A 19,770-nucleotide genomic window follows, 5' to 3' on the forward strand; every position below is an offset into this window, starting at 1 on the left:
TGCAGACTGGAAAAGTTAATCATTACTTCTGTCTGCCTCTGTAATCTAATCTCCCCAGCTTGGACACACTTACTGCTCAGCCATCCCAGCCCTTTCACCCCCAAAGCACAGGGGACCTCCTAGACCTAGGACCCCCTCCCCTCTAGTTTGAGACCAAGGGAATGGAAAGGAGACGCTTCTCTTAGGCAGGGGCAACATGCAGGGCCTGTCCTTGAGTGCTGTGTGGGCCACAGTCACAGTACTTCTTGGCTCCACCTGAGATGGGCTTCCATCTGGCTGGTGCTTCTGCAGCCAGCACCACTGGCTCCATCCAGGGGATCAACTTAAAAACTGGTAAAGGCTAGGCACACACATAGCTGCTCAGGAGGCTGAGGTCTGAGAATCAAAGTTCACAGCCAGCCTGGGCAGTAAAGTCTATGAGACTTTCACCACTAAAAAGCAGAAAATGGAACTGCAGCTCAAGGAGTAGGGCACTAGCTTTGAGCAGAAAAACTCAGGGACTACACCCGAACCCCGAGTTCAAAGCCCTAGGACCTGCACGCGCGCGCGCGCACGCACGCACGCACGCACGCACGCACGCACACACACACACACACACACACACACACACAGTGGCAACTTGGTAAATCTTTTATGTGTATTTTACCAGGAAAGGAGGGGAGCGGAAGAGGATGGAGAGGAGGGTGGTGGAGAAAGGGGAAAGAAGCCCTCAGTAATAAATAAGCTAATAAGGACTTTCAACCTTGCTTAAGGCCCTGAGTTGGGGGTAGTAAACAAGCCCCTTTCCGTGCCCTTCTAATGCCCCTCTATACACATGCAGCCTGTAATCTGCCATCTATCCTCCTGAATGAACAGTTACTGAGTTGGGGCTTCCCTACAGGGTTGAGTTTCAGCTAGGCTAAGCCCTCCACCTAAAAATGTATGCAAATGGGACTGGGAAGGTGGCTCAGTGGTAGAGCGCTTGCCTTGCTTGCATGAGGCTCTGGGTTCGATTCCTCAGCACCACATAAGCAAAAAGAAAAAAGCCGGAAGTGGCGCTGTGGCTCAAGTAGTAGAGCACTAGCCTTGAGCTGAAGAGCTGAGGGACAGCACCCAGGCCCAGAGTTTAGGCCTCACAACCGGACCCCCCCCAAAAAAGTATGCAAATGGTGCACACATAATTATATATATATATATATATATATAAAATGCACATATATACATTTTTCTGGACTAAGGGTCCTGGAGTTTTCACTCATACTTGGTATTTGCAAGGCAAGAAACGGGAAGAACTGCCATCTATTTTAGAATGAAGCCAACAGATAGATACCCATACTCCCTTCCCCTCAAACCTCAAACCCAAGAGCCACCAAAGATCACAGATCTTAGGATGTCACATCAGTAAAGATCTGGTGACTAAGTCTAACCCCTTGCTTTGTAGATGAGAAGAAGACTGAATATTAAGACCTAGAACTCCAGAAAGGCTCTGGAGAGGCCAAGCAACAGCTGGTGGCTGAGTTTCTCACTTGCAAGGTTGGCCAAGAACAGGCCAGGTTCTAGGATTGAAAGTTGGAGGATGCTCTGCTTTCTAATTCTTAAGAGCTTCCTCCCAGGACACCCTGAAAACACCAGGGAGGGTGAGCATGGGGAGACAAGCCCCTGCTGTTCCCCAGCAGGCTTGCCTTGTAACTTCACTCAATTACAGGCCCATCTCTTGAAGTACAAGGCAAATCCAGAGCAGGGGGGAGTATTAAACTTTGCTTTTCCCTCATGGTTACTGATTAATGAGGGTAGGGCAGTGCTGGCTAGTAGAATGCCTGCCTGTGGGGCTGTCAAGTCTCCAAACACTTGTGAGCTAAACAGCTCAGATGACCCTCACTTAGCCTGTTGGGGGCGGGGAGACAATTCCAACTTCACTAGGTAACTGGGAGCAGAAGTAAGAAAGGGGTTCCAACTGGAGCCACCCACAAAAAATGCAGACAGTCTACCACCAGCACACTCTCATCTTGGCACTCTATTATTTTTGTTCCTGTCCAGTGACAGACTCAGATCAAAAGTAAAAAGGTAACAATGAAACAAATCCAGGAGCCATCAACTGTTTGTTGCTGGTCTGGTTATCTGAGTCTTCTAGCACCAAAACAACTCTCAACTCTGCAAGGTGAAGCGAGTTGGGATCAGATCTTCCCTTTCTGCCTGGCTCAAACCCCAAGCCGAACCAGCTCTCCTGGCCCTATCCTCCCAGAACCGCTCCACAGAGGGGCAACCGGGATAATTCAATTAGTGGGCTCTGAAGACATCAGTGGGTCCCTTGGGGAAGGCACGGGCAAGATGAATGTAAAAAACTAAATACCTGAATAAGTGCAAACAACCCCAGCATACACAGGCTAGACCCTAGAAAAGGTACTGATGTTCAGGTTTAAAATTTAAAAGCAAGCTTCAGCCCAGATGCTCTTGATGCACTCCAAATTCAGGAGTTACAAACAGAAGGTTAGCGACAACTCACAAAACATCTTACAACTCCTGGCCCTGTCAGGCACCCTACCCCTACTACCTACCAACTCCCCAGTGGGGTCCCCATTAAGAGTCCACTGCCTGAGTCCCTCCCCCCATACCAATGGAGATTGGTGGGTGAATTATCACCATGCTTCTTTGCAATGTTTGCAGGGAGCTGGAAGCAGATAGTGGGGGGAGGGGTGTGTGCAAAGGCAGATCTGTTCATCTGTAAGTTTTGCAGTATCCTAAGTCTCAACAGAAGGAGAAGCAAGGGCTGATGGCTTTGGATTTCTGACCAGCTGGCCAGCCCAGTCACCAGGGGGTCTGTCCTGTACCTCTGCTTGGCCGTGCACATGCGTGCGCACGTATGTGTGCACACGCGCAAACACACACACACACATATTGGTGGCCTTGCACCATGAGTGACCTGAGACATTACCCTGATGACCTTCACCACTCCGACTTATCGACTTATCAACTCTCCCGAGCAATTCTGACCTCTAGTATGTAAGGCCAGGACTTGGTCCTCTGTGCTGCACCAGGTCTGACACATAGTAGGGTGCCCAAGAAAGAAATGAAATAACCACAGGACAAATGGCTTCCTCCAAAGAAGCCGGCCCACCCAGTTCATCACACCTGGCAGATGGGAGGCCCGGATGAACTCACCAGGGAGAGCGAAAGCATGCCTTCTCAAGGAGAGCCAGCAGGAGGGCCAAAACCCTCTCTTTTCCCTTCTGGTCCCTGAGCAGGCAGGAGAGAAAAGTGTCTGTCCTCTGCGGAGAGGTGTTTCCAAGGCCAACGCCAGCCCAGCAACCTCTGCAGGCATGCCACCTGCCCGCAGCATTCTGCTTTGGCGTCCTGCTCTGTTTGGACAAGTTACCCTCACCAAGTGTTCAACAATGCTTTTACACAGCCCAGGGCTCTTGTTGTGTTATGAAAACAAAACAAAGCACGCTAAGGAAAAGGGCTGGGGGGAGGGGTGAGAGGGAGCCAGTTGCACACAGTCTCTTACTGGTCTCTATCCTAAAGATGGCTTTGTGACGGAGCAAGCACAGGCACTATCCCATGTCCCATGTCACTGAAGCAATGGCACCACCTAAGATTTGAGCTCCTGGACACTGTACCTTATTCTGTACCCCAGCTGGGGACTGAGACCAGCCGTCTTCCTGGGGGATGCATCGGGCACAAACTGATGCCCAGATGACTAAGTACTGGGCCTAGTACTTTTCTAGCTACTCTAGAAAGTTCAAGAAATCCCGGTGGGGGGGGGGGGGAGACACAGATGTGGGAGTGAAACAGCAAGGTGAAAAAGCCAAGGGTTTGAGTAAATTCCTCTCCCCTCCACACACACACACACACACACACACACACACACACACACACACACTAATTTTTTTTTTGCAAGTTAAAACTGAGCTAACGACACTGGGTGGAGCTCTGGGTTGAGCCTGGTGCCGCCAAGCCATAATTAGCTTCTAGCCAAGAGCTGCTGCTACCTTGGCCTCACTGTTGGGGGAAGAAACTGCAAAACTCATGAAAGATTCTTCAGTACACTGGGGGATAAGGCTGCAGTTAGCATTTCAACTGAAGGTGACCCTCCTGGTCAAATATTTTTTTAAATAATAAAAATAACATAAAGTTCTCAAACAGGCTCTTTCTTAAAGAAAATGGCCTCAAAAGTTCTAGGAGTGGATGGGAAGGAAAAGCAAAGCAAAACAAAACCAAAAACCCTACAGTCGGTATCCGTCTCTGCCACTACCTTTCATGAACGACTTTTCTCTGGAGTTCTTCCCAAAAAAAAAAAAAAAAGATGATGCAACTTCCTGTCTTGTCCCAATATTTCCTGTTCACTTACAAGGTGAAAGTTATCACTGTTTTAAATAACTGTCCTACAGGGGAAACAAAGGAGGAGGCAACAATGCTTGATAAGAAATGCACTCATTACCTTGCCCATGTAATTGTAACCCCTCTCTAGGTATTTTCACAATAATAAATAAATAAATAAATATCCTAAACTCCATTAAAGTTCCTTTTCCAATGCCTGTTATTAGACTTCCCCATCCTGATAGATTTGATAAAAAGCCTTCTTGAGGGCTGGGAAGGTGGCTCAGTGGTAGAGCGCTTGCCTTGCATGCCTGAGGCACTTGGGTTCGATTCCTCAGCACCACATAAGCAAAAAGAAAAAAGCTGGAAGTGGCGCTGTGGCTCAAGTGGTAGAGAACTAGCCTTGAGCTGAAGAGCTGAGGGACAGCGCCCAGGCCCCATCATGACTGGACCCTTCCCTCCGCCCCCTAAAAAAGCCTTCTTGAGGTCTGCCAGCCCAGGCAGACAAATATGAGACTCTTCTATCCAATTAACCAACAAAATGCTAGAAGTAGAGGTGTCACCACTTCAAGCAGCCTTCAGCGAAGTTGTTAGGAGTACAAGGACTCCAGTTCAAGTCCTCTTACCAGAGCGCTCACGCAAGCACGCACATGCATACACACACTACACAGAGCCAGCTTCTCTCTAAAGCAGACATCAAACCTACAATGGCAAATTCCCCAGGAACTGGGCCAAGAGGTAGGATCCTCAAGGTGACCCCTAGAGAGAAGAAAAAGGTGCCAAGGATGTGCTGCCCCTCCCCCCACATGAGCCAATGTGTGTGCGTACAGAGTAGCTGCAATCAAGTCAATGTGGCTTTCTTGGTGTGTTAGCCACTAAATTGAGGGCTGTGCCTCAGCAGTTAATAATATCTTCCCGCTGAAAATAGCCTGAGAGGAAGCCTCCGTGTGACAGTAGGCAGGCAGCCAGATGCTGGGCCAGCCATTCAATCCCCAGCGACAAAGATGCTAGGGCCAGTGGTGACCGCCCAGCGGCTGCGCTTACAGTATGCCTTCACGGGCTCCTGCTAAGGGAGGGCACCCAGGGCAATCCCTGCTGCCCCAGAAAGCAATGGAGCCACCCCATGGGCCATGGCAGGGGCTTGGGGGGCTCGAGTAGCCCAGAGAGGGTTTGGGGCACCCAGCATTGGGATCCCTTACACTGCCCTGGCATACTGTCCCTGGGCTGGGCAGGCCAAGAGGATAGAGCATCAGAGACAAAGTGGGAACAAGGACACTCACTTCCCCTGGCTAAAAGGTCAAGCTTGAGGAACAAACCAGAAGATACTTCCTGCTTCCTGTTCTGCAAATGCTTGGAAAGGGGAGGTTGAAAAACTCAACACTGAGATGCACCTGCTTGTTTGGTTAAAACATAGGCTCATGGCCTGCTTCTCCAGCTACCAGTGGAGACCTCAAGGATGTATTTAAAACTACCATGGGTCAGAGTTTGTTGTTTGGGGGGTTTTTTGGTAGTAAAATATACACAGTATGGCCGGGCACTGGTGGCTCACGCCTATAATCCTAGCTACTCAGGAGGCTGAGATCTGAGGGTTGCGGTTCAAAGCCAGCCCAGGCAGGAAAGTCCATAAAGACTCTTACCTCCAATAAACCACTAGAAAACTGGAAGTGGTGCTGTGGCTCAAGCAGTAGAGCGCTAGCCTTGAGCTGAAGAGCGCTGGGACAGCGCCCAAGCCCAGAGTTCAAACCCCATGATCGACCAAAAAAAAAACCACAAAAACTAAATACAAACAATAGGAAATGTATGTGCCATCAGTACATTTAGAACCGCGGCAAACTATCACCACTTATCTGGTTCCACAGGAAACAGGGTTCCATGGTCCCTTTTGCAATGTCATTTACAGCAGCAAAGCGAAGTAGAAGAAGACATGGGTGATCACCACTTCTACAACCAAGCAAGATTCTTTGAGGACAGTCTCAATCCCAAGCGATTCCACTGTGCAAGGAAGTCTTGCAATCAGCACCCTACACCTTTTGCTTATCTTAAAGGTGTTATTAAGGGCTGGCCAAACAAAAAAAGGTGTTATTGCAAATTCACAGCCTAGACTGAAGGAAACACAAAGACCAGTCTGGCCATCATCATACTGCAAAAAACAATAACAAAAAAAGCAAAGGAAGCCTCTTGATCATGAAATTGATCATGAATCCTCTAGTGTTTCCTTCCTTTTTATTGCCCACTGCCATAGAGGTGCCCTTGATTTAGATGTCTAGAGCCCATAACTCTGAAAAAGCCCTAGTAGAAAGAGACGGAGTCAGTACACACTAGACTAGCCAAGAGCCATACCACTAGGTGCCTGTCCTTTCCCAAGCATCTCTGCTTGATGGCCAGACTGTCTGGGGACAGGATACACAAGCAGCCCAGCAGTCTGGAAGTAATAGCAGACCAGATTTGCTCCAGAGACCCTGCATTTAACACCCAACCAAATGCCTAATTCTTTCTCAGACATTTTCTTTTTTTTTTTGCCAGTCCTGGAGCTTGAACTCGGCCTGGGCACTCTCCCTCAGCAACTTTTGCTTAAGGCTAGCGCTCTACCACTTGAGCCACAGCACCACTTCCAGCTTTTTCTGTTGATGTGGTACTGATAAATAGAACCTGGGGTTTCACACATACTAGCAAGAACTCTAACACTAAGCCACATCCCCAGCCCCCCATAAAACATTTTTTTTGGTCGGTTGTGGGGTTTGAACTCAGCCTGGACACTGTCCCTCAGCTCTTCAGCTCAAAGCAAGCACTCTTCCACTTAAGCCACAGTGCCACTTCCGACTTTCTGGTGGTTAACTGGAGATAAGTGTCTTATGGACTCTCCTACCTGGCTGGCTTTGAACCTTGATACTCAGATCTCAGCTTCCTGAGTAGCTAGGATTACAGGCGTGAGCCAACAGCATCCAGCCCATAAGACAGTTTGAGTCCTTCTCCAGAAGCAAGCATATGACCTCAGGTATAGAAGTCAGCAGCAACAAACAGCCTGCTGCAGTGCTGGACCAGTCCATACCAGGGTGTGGTACACACAGGGCAAGGTGAGCCCTCCTTAGCCTTGAGCTATTGGGCTGGGCAAGGTGAGCCCTCCTTAGCCTTGAGCTATTGGGCTGGCAGGATTTAGGGAGATGCACTGTCCCCAGAGCCTCAGGCTGTCATTTCCCACAGTGACTTGGGGGGAGGGGACTGGTGGGAAGCTCACTCAGGCTTTTGGTGTTGACCCCTACGAGCTTGCGCTAGCTAGAGGCCACCTGGGTAAGTTATTTTGGTCCCTCACCATTCCCTGACACAGCTAGAGAGGCTACTTGTTTCCAGACAGGGGAAGGAGACAGAAAGCACAGTAGCAGGCACCCAGGTTTGTTATCACGTTCCTAGACAATACATTGTTCACATGCAGCTGGGTAACTTTCCTTACAGGGTGTAACAATCTTTCCTAAAGCTACTTGGTTTGAGCCCCATTCGGCCATGGACTGAGCCAGGGTGGCATTTTCAGATTGCAGAAGTATTTTCAAAGACTACTTTAAGATCCACTATGGCAGATGCCAACAGAGATCAATCAAAGAGGAACTGGACTTGTCCATGAAATGATGAAGTGATGACTCAAAGATGCTTGCACCCCAAACCTGAGAACCAAAGTCTATCCACGGATCTCGAGCAAAGGAGTTGGCCACCCTATGTGGCCAAGAGTGACTAGTCAAGAGATGGGGTTCTCTCAATCTCCAAGACAAGTGTCCTCCCATCTCCAGTGCTGTGTCCCTCCCTGGAATCCATAGAAATCCCTCTATTGAAGTTTAAGTCAACTACAAACGGCTGCTGGCCTCCAATCCTGATCTGACTGGAGGTCCACATGCTGAAGCCCAGCCAGTACCAGACATTGCTATTTCAAGTAAGCTACTTACTGGAGGATGGATGTGCAGCTGAGTAACCTAGACTAACCACTATCTAAACCAGAAAAATGACAGCTCCCAGCAGCCCAAGCTTCTCATTCCCAACCACAATGGAGCAAATAAATTCTTGCCACTTCCACCACTGAACCTGGAAGCTTCCAGGCTACATTAGGCCCTTGCCAAGAGAGACCTGAAACATGACATATTTGTGTCCAAGCAAGAGCCTGGTCTGGATTTACATGCCATTTCGAAGACACTGGTGCCCAGAGGGCTGAACAAATCACAATACTGTCACATCACAGTATAGAACTAACCCACAAATTCCAACCCCACACCCAGACACACGTAACCAGGCCAGAGCCCCATGGAGAAGCTGTGCTGATGTTAACTGACCCCATACATACATAGGACAGGGTCTCAGTCCGTCCTCCAGAGCATGCCTGCAGGCATTCACATGCTTTTGGTGTCTACACATAGGCCTATCTGTAGGTTCACAATACATGCAGTGTGTGTGTACGCGCACGAACACACGAACGAGCGCGCACACGCACACACAAGTGCATGGAGCAATCCATCTGCCTCAGAGAGCCGGCTGTCAGAAATGAAAGTACAATCTCCTGGAACCAAGTCATTGCCTTCTAAAAATGTCCCATTTTCCCAGACTGAGGAAACTTGCAAGGGTGGGGTATGTTTCACTGCAAGTCCCCAAGGACAGGGCCTGTTGTCCCACCCCCACCCCCCTTCGACGAAGCTGCAAGGCTGGAATTCCAACCTGTAGCCAGCAGCCAGGCTCCCAGGGCTCCTCCCGCCCACTCCCCTTCCTCCTGGCTGGCAGGAAAGGGAAGGGCCAGCCTTGGAGTCACCCCTGCATTTTAGGGGGGAGGGCTTTGAGCACACTCCACCCCCACCACATTTTCACATTCGCTGTTTTCTCTTTCCCTTCTTCCCTTGCCAAAAGAATCAAGGCCTGGCTGCCGCTGCCGACCTTCCTCCCACCCTAAACTGAGCCCCATTCATTAAAGCCTCTCTCAGCCAGGGCAGGACAGGAAGGAAAACAGCACACAGGGCCTGTGAAAAAGACTCCATGAGGTTATTTCAAGGGGGAGGAGGGAGAAGAAACCCCTTGTGGGTGTTTTCCCTGCTCCCCACCCCACCCTAGCATCCACCAAGCTCACCCCTTCCCGAGTGTCCAGTAGCCTCACGGCCTCACCCTGTGCAAACCACATCGCCCACCCCACCCCACCCCTGCCCTCCAGGTTCCAAACATCAACTTCTAGAAGAGATCTGGACTGCCTGCAATTTAGAAGCCCTTCTGCCCAGGCCCACACAATCACCTTTGGGTGGGTGGGAAGTCATACTGCAGACACAAGAGCCCTAGGTCTTCTCCATACCCACTGACTCTCCTCCAGACTCTCTCAAACCCTTGGCACCAACCCAAAAGCTAGTTTCTACAACCTCCCCCCACAGCACTTCATTAATACAAGGCTCCAACTAGGCCCGGAGAGAAGAAAGAGTTCCAACTTTGATGCCTTGGGAATTAGTAAATCAAGAGCTAAAATTCAAAACAAATGCTCTTTCATGTGGAGCCCCCTCCCCCTTTTCTTGCTTTTTGCTGTTTTACTAAACCACACCATCCCTCAGGAACACCCTATTCTTTCCTATTCATCTAAGAGGCTGCAATTGTCAGGAGGGGGGGGTATATCTTTAGCGACATCACCCCCTGTTTCTTTCTAGGACTGGAGGAGGGCTGGAGAGCACAGGATTGCTGCACAGGTCATGCTGTTTTGGCTCCTGAGTCTGGGCAAGAAAGCTGGCTTAGGCTGATGTGCCGTCATTTCCGGCAGAGGAGACAGACAAGATGTTATCAATAAGACAAACCCTCCCCAATGCCCCTTTCAAAAAAGCTACCACTTCCTTGCTTATTTCATGTGGTTTGGAGGGGCCAGGGCCCCTCTCTACACACCCAAAGTTTAAAAAATAAAACCATCTACAACATCCTCAGTGTTATTTTGCTCAGACCCTTTTTCCTCCATGGTGGTTCTTCTCAAGTCACTCAGGTTAGAAACCAAAAAAGTCGGAATGTGCTCAGGGCTGTGTGCCTGAGTCTTCCTCAATCCCTCCCCTCTGCCCCCTCCTTCTTGGGGACCCTCCCTCTTTTCCTGCTCAATTCTCATTAAAAGCTTTGAGTAAACAATACCCTTGGTCTCACATAGCAGTCAGAGTATATATGCACTGAAATCAAAACAAACAAGGGTCTCCCCACAGACCTTCTTAAGCAAGTTCAATTCCTGGAGGGGAAAGCCTGGGAGATACCTGAAACCAACACATGGGGTTGAGGGGGGGTCAGCCCACAAAAGAGGGCACACCTCATTAAAAATAAAAAAGGATGCATCACAAATTTTACAGCCTCCATTTAAGCTGTGACACCATGATCTTACACCAACAGCCCAAAGTGTTCTCAGAATTCTATTGGAATTTTCCCAGGTTACTTTTCCTCCTGCTTTAACAAATCATGACATGGTAGGTGGGAGAAACCGGAAGAAATGTCTTCCAGGGGCCGGGAGTGGGGAAACAACCATGAATGGGCTCTCCCTAATTCCACTTCTCCAATCTTGACTTTCTAGGTAGGTCTTCCTGAGCCACCTATCTACGTGCAGTACCTACTTCCACTGGTCTGTCTCTCCCCAAGCCATGGGTTACAAAAATCCCACACTCAGAATCAGGATTTACAGGGAAGCATCAAGGCCTACTGACATCTACTTTGTACTTGGGTTGTGATCTCAAGAAGTTCTCTGAAGGTGGGCCCATCCCTTCAAGACACCCAGGCAAAGAAGCAGCAGCAAAAACAGCTCCAACAGGTGAGTTTGTGACACCAAAGTACCAAATGGAAGTCTTAAGCCAGGAGATTGTTTCAAATAACCATGAAACACTTCTTACACAAAACCAGCTCCCACCCCAGCTGGCACTAGTTTCCCGGTCCCTGGTCAAGCCTGGGCCTCTGGTGCATAAAGGACCACAGGATGCGTGGAAGGGCACCAGTTACCCCGATGTACCCAGTTTAAGATATTAAAAAAAAGAAGAATGAATTCCAGACCGGCTGGTGTGGCAGAAAGCACCTCCAATTCCTTCAGTTTCACACAACTGCCAGAAACTTTGGACTTGCCAAGAAAATAAGAGAAAGTCTCTTACCTGAAAGCCCCCCAGGGGCCAGATAATTCGTTCCCCCTGTTTCAACGGAGGAAGGCACAGCATCTGGACAGTCTGCTGCAGATGCAGAAAGAAGAGAGAAATACATAAATACACAAATAAAAACACCCAAGACTCATCTTTATGCACATTCTAAACATCATGAAAAGAGACCACACATTCCAAAAGGCTGACTTGCAGCCTCCAGGCTGATTATTAATGGTCTGCTGGGCTTCACAGCCCATCCTAAGGCAGACCACAGCACCTTGTCACCCTGTCTGGGCTCCAGGCAGTCAGTTAATCATTAGTCAAGTCAGGCCCAAACAGACTGACTGGAATTTCTCCTATATTACAAGTCCCCCATTGAGGACACCAGGTGCTTCCCAAGGTCAAAGAAGGTTGATGTGAACTTTCTCAACTCTCTTCCGTCTTCTCCCATCAAGGTCAACAGCTTCCTGGCTAGGTAGGAGGCTGAGGTTGTCTCTGCCACAGGTATACATGAGGGGATGTCCACTTGAAAGGCACTCCAACTTCTTCAGAGCTTTCTTTTCCTCCCTGTGTAGGCCAATACTACTATACCCAGACAGAATCTTCTAAGCAAGACCCCAGAGTAGAGGTGATTTGCCTTCAGTTCCTACTGTGTCACCTACAGCTTCAACCTCCTCTTCTTTTTTCCTTTGGCTGGTTGTGGGGCCTGAACTCTGGGTCTGGACGCTGTCCCTCAGCTCTTCAGCTCAAGGCTAGCACTCTACCACTGGGAGCAACAGCGCCATTTCTGGCTTTTTCTGCTTATGTGGTGCTGAGGAATCGAACCCAGGGCCTCATGCATGCATGCAAGGCAAGCACTCTGCCACTGAGCCACCTTCCCAGCCCCTCAACCTCTTCTAATTGTCCTTTTCTGTATCTTAGTCACCCTTAGGTGCTCAGCAGTGACCTCAATGTTAATGAGGATAACAAGTGCAGCTGGGAAAGAGACAGACTATCTACAACCATCCTCCAAGCAATTAAAACCAAAAATTATGCCCAAGAACCACAAGTACTAATCCCATGGAACACAAACATACAAGACCCCGTAACGTAAGTGTCATGCATCATTGCTAATGTCAAACTTCCCAAAGTCCCTGTAGAAAGCCCAGCTCAGAAATGGTGCTTCCCTGCCAAGTTTCAAGTTGGTTCATGAAGACTCCAGTCATCCCACTGGGTCACCAGGCCACTAGCAAATGTCCCTGAGTGTGTTTTACTAGTTTCCAACTGGAGTCCTCTAGGCCGCACCAGCAGATAGATGGTCAAACCAAAGGGCAGCCCAGAAGTAGCCCAGGGGAGACCTTGGAAGGCAAAGGAGATGCCTCCATTTCTAACAAGGGTAAGGGGACCAAGCCTGTCCTACAAGAGATAGAGATTCTACTCTCATGAGGTTCTCTCTAAAATCAAGACCTTATTTCTCTCTCAAATTTTCTCCCAAATTGGAAGAATAACTTTTACTCTCCGGGGCTGGGAGGTGTAGCTTAGTGGTATAGCACTTGCCTAGCATAGATGAGATCTTGGGTTCCATCTCTAACACCCTATCCAAAAACTCCCCCAAAAGAACAGGGGATTGTAGCAGGCACCGTTAGCTCACACCCATAATCCTAGCTCCTCAGGAGGCTGAGATCCTCAATCTTGGTTCAAAGCCAACTTAGGCAAAAATGTCCCAGACTCTTATCGTCAAGTGAACCAACAAAAATCTGGAAGTGGAGGTATAGCTCAAGGGGTAGAGCACCAGCCTTGAGCCATGCTGGCCCTGAGTTCCAGTGCAGTCATGCACATGTGTGCATGTAGGCACGAACACATACACCCACAGATACAGACAGAACAGGGGAAGGCCAGGGACAAGTGGCAGCAGAGAAGAGTAGAAGACGATGTATGCAATCTCATTTTGTCAGGGTACAGTATAATTCCTAACAGGAATGTACAGCTTGACAGGATACACTTAATCAAATAGAAAACAATAGGGGGAGGCAGGAAATGGAGTTCCTTGTTAAAGGGTGTATACCCTGCACTTTCTAAACTACTCTGCTGGCCCTCACTATTTTCTAGAGATAGAGTTCTCATTCCCCTCCTATCCCACTCAACTCCAAACAGAAGACACCTCACATTAAACATGACTTACCCAAGGCCACCCCCACCCCACCCCCAGCTCTGGCTGACTAAATGCCAGGAGCAAGGTGTGTTTCAAAGGAAAAGGCTGGCCTCTCCAGGCAGAGCGGGAGACCACAGTCAGGGAGTTAGCCTGTCTTACATCAAAGGTGAGCCAGCTCCTCCTGCAACCACAAGTGTTTTTATGAAATGTGCTCTGCCCTTCTGTAGGGCCTTTGATCTCAGGAGGCATTTACACTCGTTAATTAGGCCTCTCTCCCTACCACCCCGGTGAAGCAGTGGAGCATACCTGTTTCACATGCACCCAGGTAAACTGAGGTGCCACTGACTAGCTCAATGGGCCACCCAGTGAGCCAGGATGTCCCCAATAGTCCAGCTCCTGTCCCAGGGTCCTCTCCAGGCAGGCTACCAAGTTCCAACCCTTTTCTCTGGAGGTCACTTGGATAAGCTAGTTCCCAACACGAAGACTGGCTTCAAGCTACCCTTGGATTGCAGGCAGGGACTGACAAACCTCCACCTCTTAGGAATGCTCTACAAAGAGATCAGAACTCTAAAACCAGGGTCTCTTGCCTTCTACCTGTGCCTTCTGCTACCCAGAGCCCAGACTTGCCAGGCATTTAGTAACACTGGGCCATTCTTGGCTCTAAGCACTCCAAATTATCAAGCACCAGAAAAGTGCCAAGTTCTGAGGGAGGAAAGGATTTGACCCTTCTCCCAGGATTCCAACAGAACAAGATAGCAACTAAACCATGAAAACTTGAGCCATACAGAATGGATGATAAAGTCTCGGCCTCCTACCTAGCCAGGAAGCTATTGACCTTGATGGGGGAAGATAGAAGAGAGTTGAGAAAGTTCACTAACTTAGTTCTGAATTTCCTAAGTATTGTTGGGAGTTTATGCTCATAATCATCCCATTCCCACCAACAATATGCCACCACTCCACCCCCAGGAGTCCACCTAACTCAGAATCAAAGGCACCCAGATCCAGACAGCAGTACTACTCAGGAATCCCCTATCATGAAATGGAACGAACCCATGATCTAATCAAACTCACCTCTGGAAAAGTAAAGACAAGTTAAGAGGAAAGGCAGGGCCAGATCTTGGCTCCAGTAGCCAGAATTTAAAAGTCTATGGCACAGGTCAGGCATCAGTAGCTTATGCCCTTAGTCCTAGCCACTCAGGAGGGCTGATATCTAAGGATAGCCAGCCTGGACAGAAAAGTTCATGAGAGAGCTGGGAAGGTGGCTCAGTGGTAGAGCGCTTGCCTTGCATGCCTGAGGCCCTGGGTTCCATTCCTCAGCACCACATAAGCAAAAAGAAAAAAGCCAGAAGTGGCGCTGTGGCTCAAGTGGTAGAGCGCTAGCCTTGAGCTGAAGAGCTGAGGGACAGCACCCAGGCCCAGAGTTCAGGCCCCACGACTGGACCCCAAAAAAAAAAAGTTCATGAGACTTATCTCCAATCATCCACCAATAAGCCTAAAGTAAAGCTGTGACTCAAGTGGTGGAATGCTAGGCCCTGAATTCAAGTCCGAGGACTAACACCAAAAAAGAAAGGAAGGAAGGAAAATTTTTAAAAAAACACTGTGGCACTGGCCCCCTGGCTTCCCCAGCCCAAGCATAAAGAGAGACCACTTGGAGCTTCACTCCATAGCAAGCCTGGATACTCAAACTTCCTACCTAAATAGTCCACAGAGCACCCAGGAAGCTAAACCCCCAGGATGCCCACCTGCGAACAGCAAATTCTCCTGACTTCCAAGAACCGCAAGCTATAGCCACTTGTCCCAAAGTTCAGGGCGATGAACATGCCTTTGCAAGACCACTCTGCTGGTTTGGGACCACACAGAACTAAGTGGGTAAAGTTCAGACCCTGCCAGAGGCTGCAGTTAAGCAGCCTCTTTCAGTCATTTCAGTCCCCCAGCACCCCCACAGGCTCCTCAACTCTGGGGTACCAGTCTTCCCAAGCTGAGGACTTCACAGAATGGATTCCAGATTTTAACAACTGTCCATTACAAAGCCCTTATGTTTCTCTCACCTAATCCAACACTACAACTTCAACCAAGGCTTAGAAACGTAAGAACAGAACTGGATGATCTGAATTCCCAAACCTAACACTTTTCCATACTCTAGGTGGAGAAAAACCTGAGACAGTTCCTCTCCCGTATGTGTGCTTAACCACAACAACCTTGGCCACAGCAGCCAGCAAAACCAGTCCCAGCCCAGTCCCATACCCCTGGCAGCCTCAGACCTGGCTGCCTTGCCTGTGTCCTGACCATTCCTCTCAAGGGGGCTTCATCTGTTACTACCCCCATGTTCCTACCAAACAGAGCCTGGTTTTTTTCCTTTTGTTGTTGTTTTATTTAAACAAAACATTCGGGGTGAGTAACCAGCTGTTTGCGTTTCCGATTGGCAGGATAATCACTTCCTATTGGCTGATCTGGAGACCGTTTCTCCCCTTGGAAATGGCACATTCCTGTCTTTGTGGCTTCTCTCTTTACACACATCTTGCTACCTAATGTCAACACTTGCTAATGAATAAATACATCACTCCCCTCACCTAAAAAAATGAGGTCCTGGCCTGCCAGAATGACTGTTTATATCCTATGGACAGACTTTATGAACAGACTTATTCTAATATTTCTACAGCAAAACCAAGATAATTTGGTCCTTTTCAATGTTGTTGTTTTGTGGGGGGAGGTGGGGTATAAGTTTTGAAGGGACTTTTATGCTATACTTTACCTCTGGGATTTTTCTTTTAATGGCAACCTCCTTAAATTTGAAGAATACAGAAAGAAGAAAATAAAGCACAGAGATACCTCAAAGAATTCTACTTTTTTCTAAGCCAAAAATGCTGGCAAGTTCCATTCTTTGGGGAAACAGAGGTTGGTAGGTAATTCCAGTTAACATTTGTTACAAATACAGAGTTAGTTATCTTCTCATTAATGACCATTTATCTGGTGTTTTGTAAATCGAAAGCAAAATATCACATGTTCTGCAGGCCACTTATTAGCCAGGCACCAGGCAAGCAGGAACGCCTTCCCAACCTGAGTGAGCTGGTGGCGTCCTGTCCAGGGAGGGCTGGCTGCACAGCATGGGCTTCGGTTACATGTTCATTAAAGTATTTAATTTATGACAACGCCCAGCAAAACTTTTAATTAGTGGGGGGAAAGGCCCAACAGCCAAAACTCATGAGGCGGAAGGACTTGTAGAATTCCAGGAGCTAAATGGTGCCCAACCCTTCACTTTTCCCCTCTCCCTTGGCAAAATAGAAATGTCACAACATCGCATTTTTTTGTAGGCCCAACATTCAAGCACACACAAATACACACCCCAAAAACAAAGCAAGTTACAATCTGTACTTTCAGCAAATGACACTCCCACTGGAGGAAGGGGCTCCAAGAAACCAGGACTTGTCCCTGCTGTCACCCCCAATCGGATCTGTTGACGCTGTCCCCTGGCACAGCCAGCTCCAAAGTTGAATGCAGACAACCACAACCAGGCTGGTGCCAGTCTCAAATGGGCTTTTACCCTGGCCCCATTCCATTCGGTGACAAAGCAACAGGCAAGCAAGAAGTGCTGGAAACTTTCATGGTCCCTACCAAGAATTCTGAGAAAATCCCAGGAAAGGGCTAACTGGGAACCTACTCCCTCCTTGTTCCCAGACATCTCAAATATTCCAGTGTCTTCCTCCAAACCAAAGCCTCTCCCGAACCCTCTGAAACTGTCTTCTCTTCCTTTTACTCATCCCCCAAGTCCCTAAATTTTCCCATCAGCCTGTCCTGTTTGGTTCTCCAGACTACTATGGGGATTAAAACCTCTGTGTTAAAAACTGAGCTAAGTTTGGTCAGAGTGCAAACTACAAAAAGGAACAAAATGTAAAAGCATATCGAAGAAACGTCTCTGGGAAGGAAAGTCCAGACAACAACAACAACAATCTAAACTGCTAATACAGGAACCCTATAAAGAATCTGTGTGAGCTGAGCACCTCCCTGGACACCACCACCCTCAGTTTTAGGGATTCGGAGTTCCAGCTTAAGACAGGAAAGATACTTCGAAAACCATCTACTCACCAGTTGGTTTGAGAAAATCCATCGGGTATCTGGAGTAAGGAGGGGGAGGAGACTCTGGAATTAAAAAAGTAAGAGAATATAAAGGCTGAGCCATGAGAAAGAGAGATAGAAACTTATGATAACACAGGCATCCTTTTAGCCCAACTGTTTGTCTTAGCTGTGGGGGTTGGAGGCTGGGCCGCGAGGCGGTGATTGCCTTGATATTTAGCTGTCAGATAAACAAAAGAGGCCGCCTGGCGCCAGCCTCGGCGCTCCGCTCCTCCACGTCTGCGGCCGCCGCCGCCGCCGCGCTCGGCGGGCCCGGCTGGAAACCACCGGCTTTGGTCGCGGCTGGACCCGAGCGGCGCACTTCACAGTTGACGGGGTGGGGGGCAACTGTGCCCCATTCACGTCCTGAAACTCTCAGGACCCCCCCTCGCCCTCCCCCGCCCCGGCCCGCCCCTAAGTGCAATCACCTCCGCCGCCCCCGCCCCCACCCCGCGCGGGGAACACGGGACTCCCCTTTCTCCCAGCTCATCTGGGAGCGGTGCCCCCGTGCGTGCTGGTGAACTTGGGGGACCCTGCAGAGACCCAGCTGCACCTCCCACTGGATGCAGAAAGAAGCCGAGAGAGGACATCGCGGGGAAGGGTGATGAGAAGGGTAGGCAGGGGACTCGGGGTCCCACGCAAGAAGCCCGGGTCCCCGCGCAATTAATGGGCAGCCAACGTCACCGCGGCCCTGGAAGGGGGGGGAGTCAACCAGTCTACCGCCTACTGTGTAAAACATGTAGGGAGCAGAACTTCTCCAGGCTGTCCTGCCTTTTCACCCCGAGGCTGGCTGCGATGCTAAGTTCGCCTCCCATCTTCAACTCTGCGCCCAAACTCCAAAGCTGCGAGGCCAGGGCAGTGTCGGGGCCATTTGTGCCCGGTATGACACTCTGGATTCACTCAAGGGGGACACTTTTTCCAGCTTTTGTGGCTCGTTTCTCCCAGCCTTCTTTGGCGGGCTTGGACTGGGTCCAACTCGGCCACAAACCTCAACGCCTTTCCAGGTATGGAGAAAACATGACCTCCCCCCTCCACACTTTCCCCTGCACCCCCTTGACGACCAGGAAACCAAGCATCTAATTCCTTGCCTCGTGTCTGTACAGTGAGTGAGTGCACAGGAACGGCGCCCATGATCTCTCCCCACTGCGCAGAGACAGAAAAGCCTAGGAACGGGGAACCCCCAAGGAATGCCCTTAGAGATTTCCCTGGTCGCTCTTCTGGATTTGCCCCCCCACGTCACCTGGGGGGGGCGCCCACCCCAGGAAGGGTGGTACGCAGGGGCTTCCCCCCAGCACTTCCGCACCGGGGGAGGGGGGGGGAGGAAAGGTGGGCACAGAACCTCTTACCTAGTTCGCAGAGTCGGCTAAGGTGATGGGGGTTGCAGCACACCAGCTCGGGGTTGATTTTCCCGTAAGATTCACAGCAACACAGCCTCTTGACTTCCGAGGAATGCCTGAGATCCGGCCACCTGAACACTTTGCACAGCAGGAGGGGGAGCGAATAGGACGAAGGCGGCTGCGCGGGCTGCGCGCTGGCGGGCGCCCCCGGGCCCAGCTTGCAGTCCAGGCGGCCGGGCAGCAGGAGGCACGCGGTGCGCGTACCGCCGCGGGACTCCACGGCCTGGAGCAGCAGCTCCAGCTGCCGCTCCTTCAGTTTCTTGAGCACCGAGTGCGTGAGCGCTTTCAGATCAGCCTCCGCGCCCCCGGCCGCACCGGCGCCCGCGGCTGTGGGGTGGGGATGGTGGTGACCTTTGGCACCTCGGACCGCCTTGCCCAGGCAGCAGCCAGCCCTGCCCGCGCCGCCGCCGCCACCGGCCCCATGCGCCCGGCCGTCCGTCGCCCCTTCTCCCCGCAGCTCGCCTCCTCCTCCGCCTCCCCCTGTGCCCTCCTCCTCGTCCTCGCCGCCGGGCGCACGGCTCCTCCAGAGACGCCGGACGAGCGCAGATCGTTTGGTCCTGAACATGCGGGGCGAGGAGGCGAGGAGAAAAGTCGTTTGCCGGCTAAGGAGCGAACATGACCTCCGCACACCATGAAGAAGTCGGGCGCCGAGTTGGGGCAGCAGGCGCAGGCGACAGCAGCAACAGCAGGGGCCCGGGCAGGAGCGGCGGCGGCCCGAGGGGCGCTCCGTGGCATGCGCCAG

The 19,770-nt window shown here is 50.3% G+C and overlaps 1 protein-coding gene across 2 annotated transcripts in view; it reads right to left on the reverse strand.

Moving 5' to 3' along the window:
- The window catches only part of Smad7 (SMAD family member 7), a 28,970-nt gene extending 9,206 nt beyond the window's left edge, over positions 1-19,764 (reverse strand). Inside the window, exons 1-3 of one of the 2 annotated variants that reach the window (XM_013019020.1) lie at positions 18,978-19,764; positions 17,605-17,658; positions 11,406-11,477 (exon numbers count right to left, since the gene is read on the reverse strand). In XM_013019020.1, the coding sequence (XP_012874474.1) occupies positions 11,406-11,477; positions 17,605-17,658; positions 18,978-19,593 (742 nt within the window). In that variant the 5' untranslated portion in view covers positions 19,594-19,764. Of the gene's footprint in view, positions 1-11,405; positions 11,481-17,604; positions 17,659-18,977 lie in introns of both variants that reach the window. The other variant, XM_013019019.1, reaches the window with a different exon arrangement.
- Positions 19,765-19,770: the final 6 nt, after the last annotated feature.

The sequence above is a fragment of the Dipodomys ordii genome, unplaced genomic scaffold (assembly GCF_000151885.1).
Source record: "Dipodomys ordii isolate 6190 unplaced genomic scaffold, Dord_2.0 Scaffold43, whole genome shotgun sequence".
NCBI lineage: Eukaryota > Metazoa > Chordata > Mammalia > Rodentia > Heteromyidae > Dipodomys > Dipodomys ordii.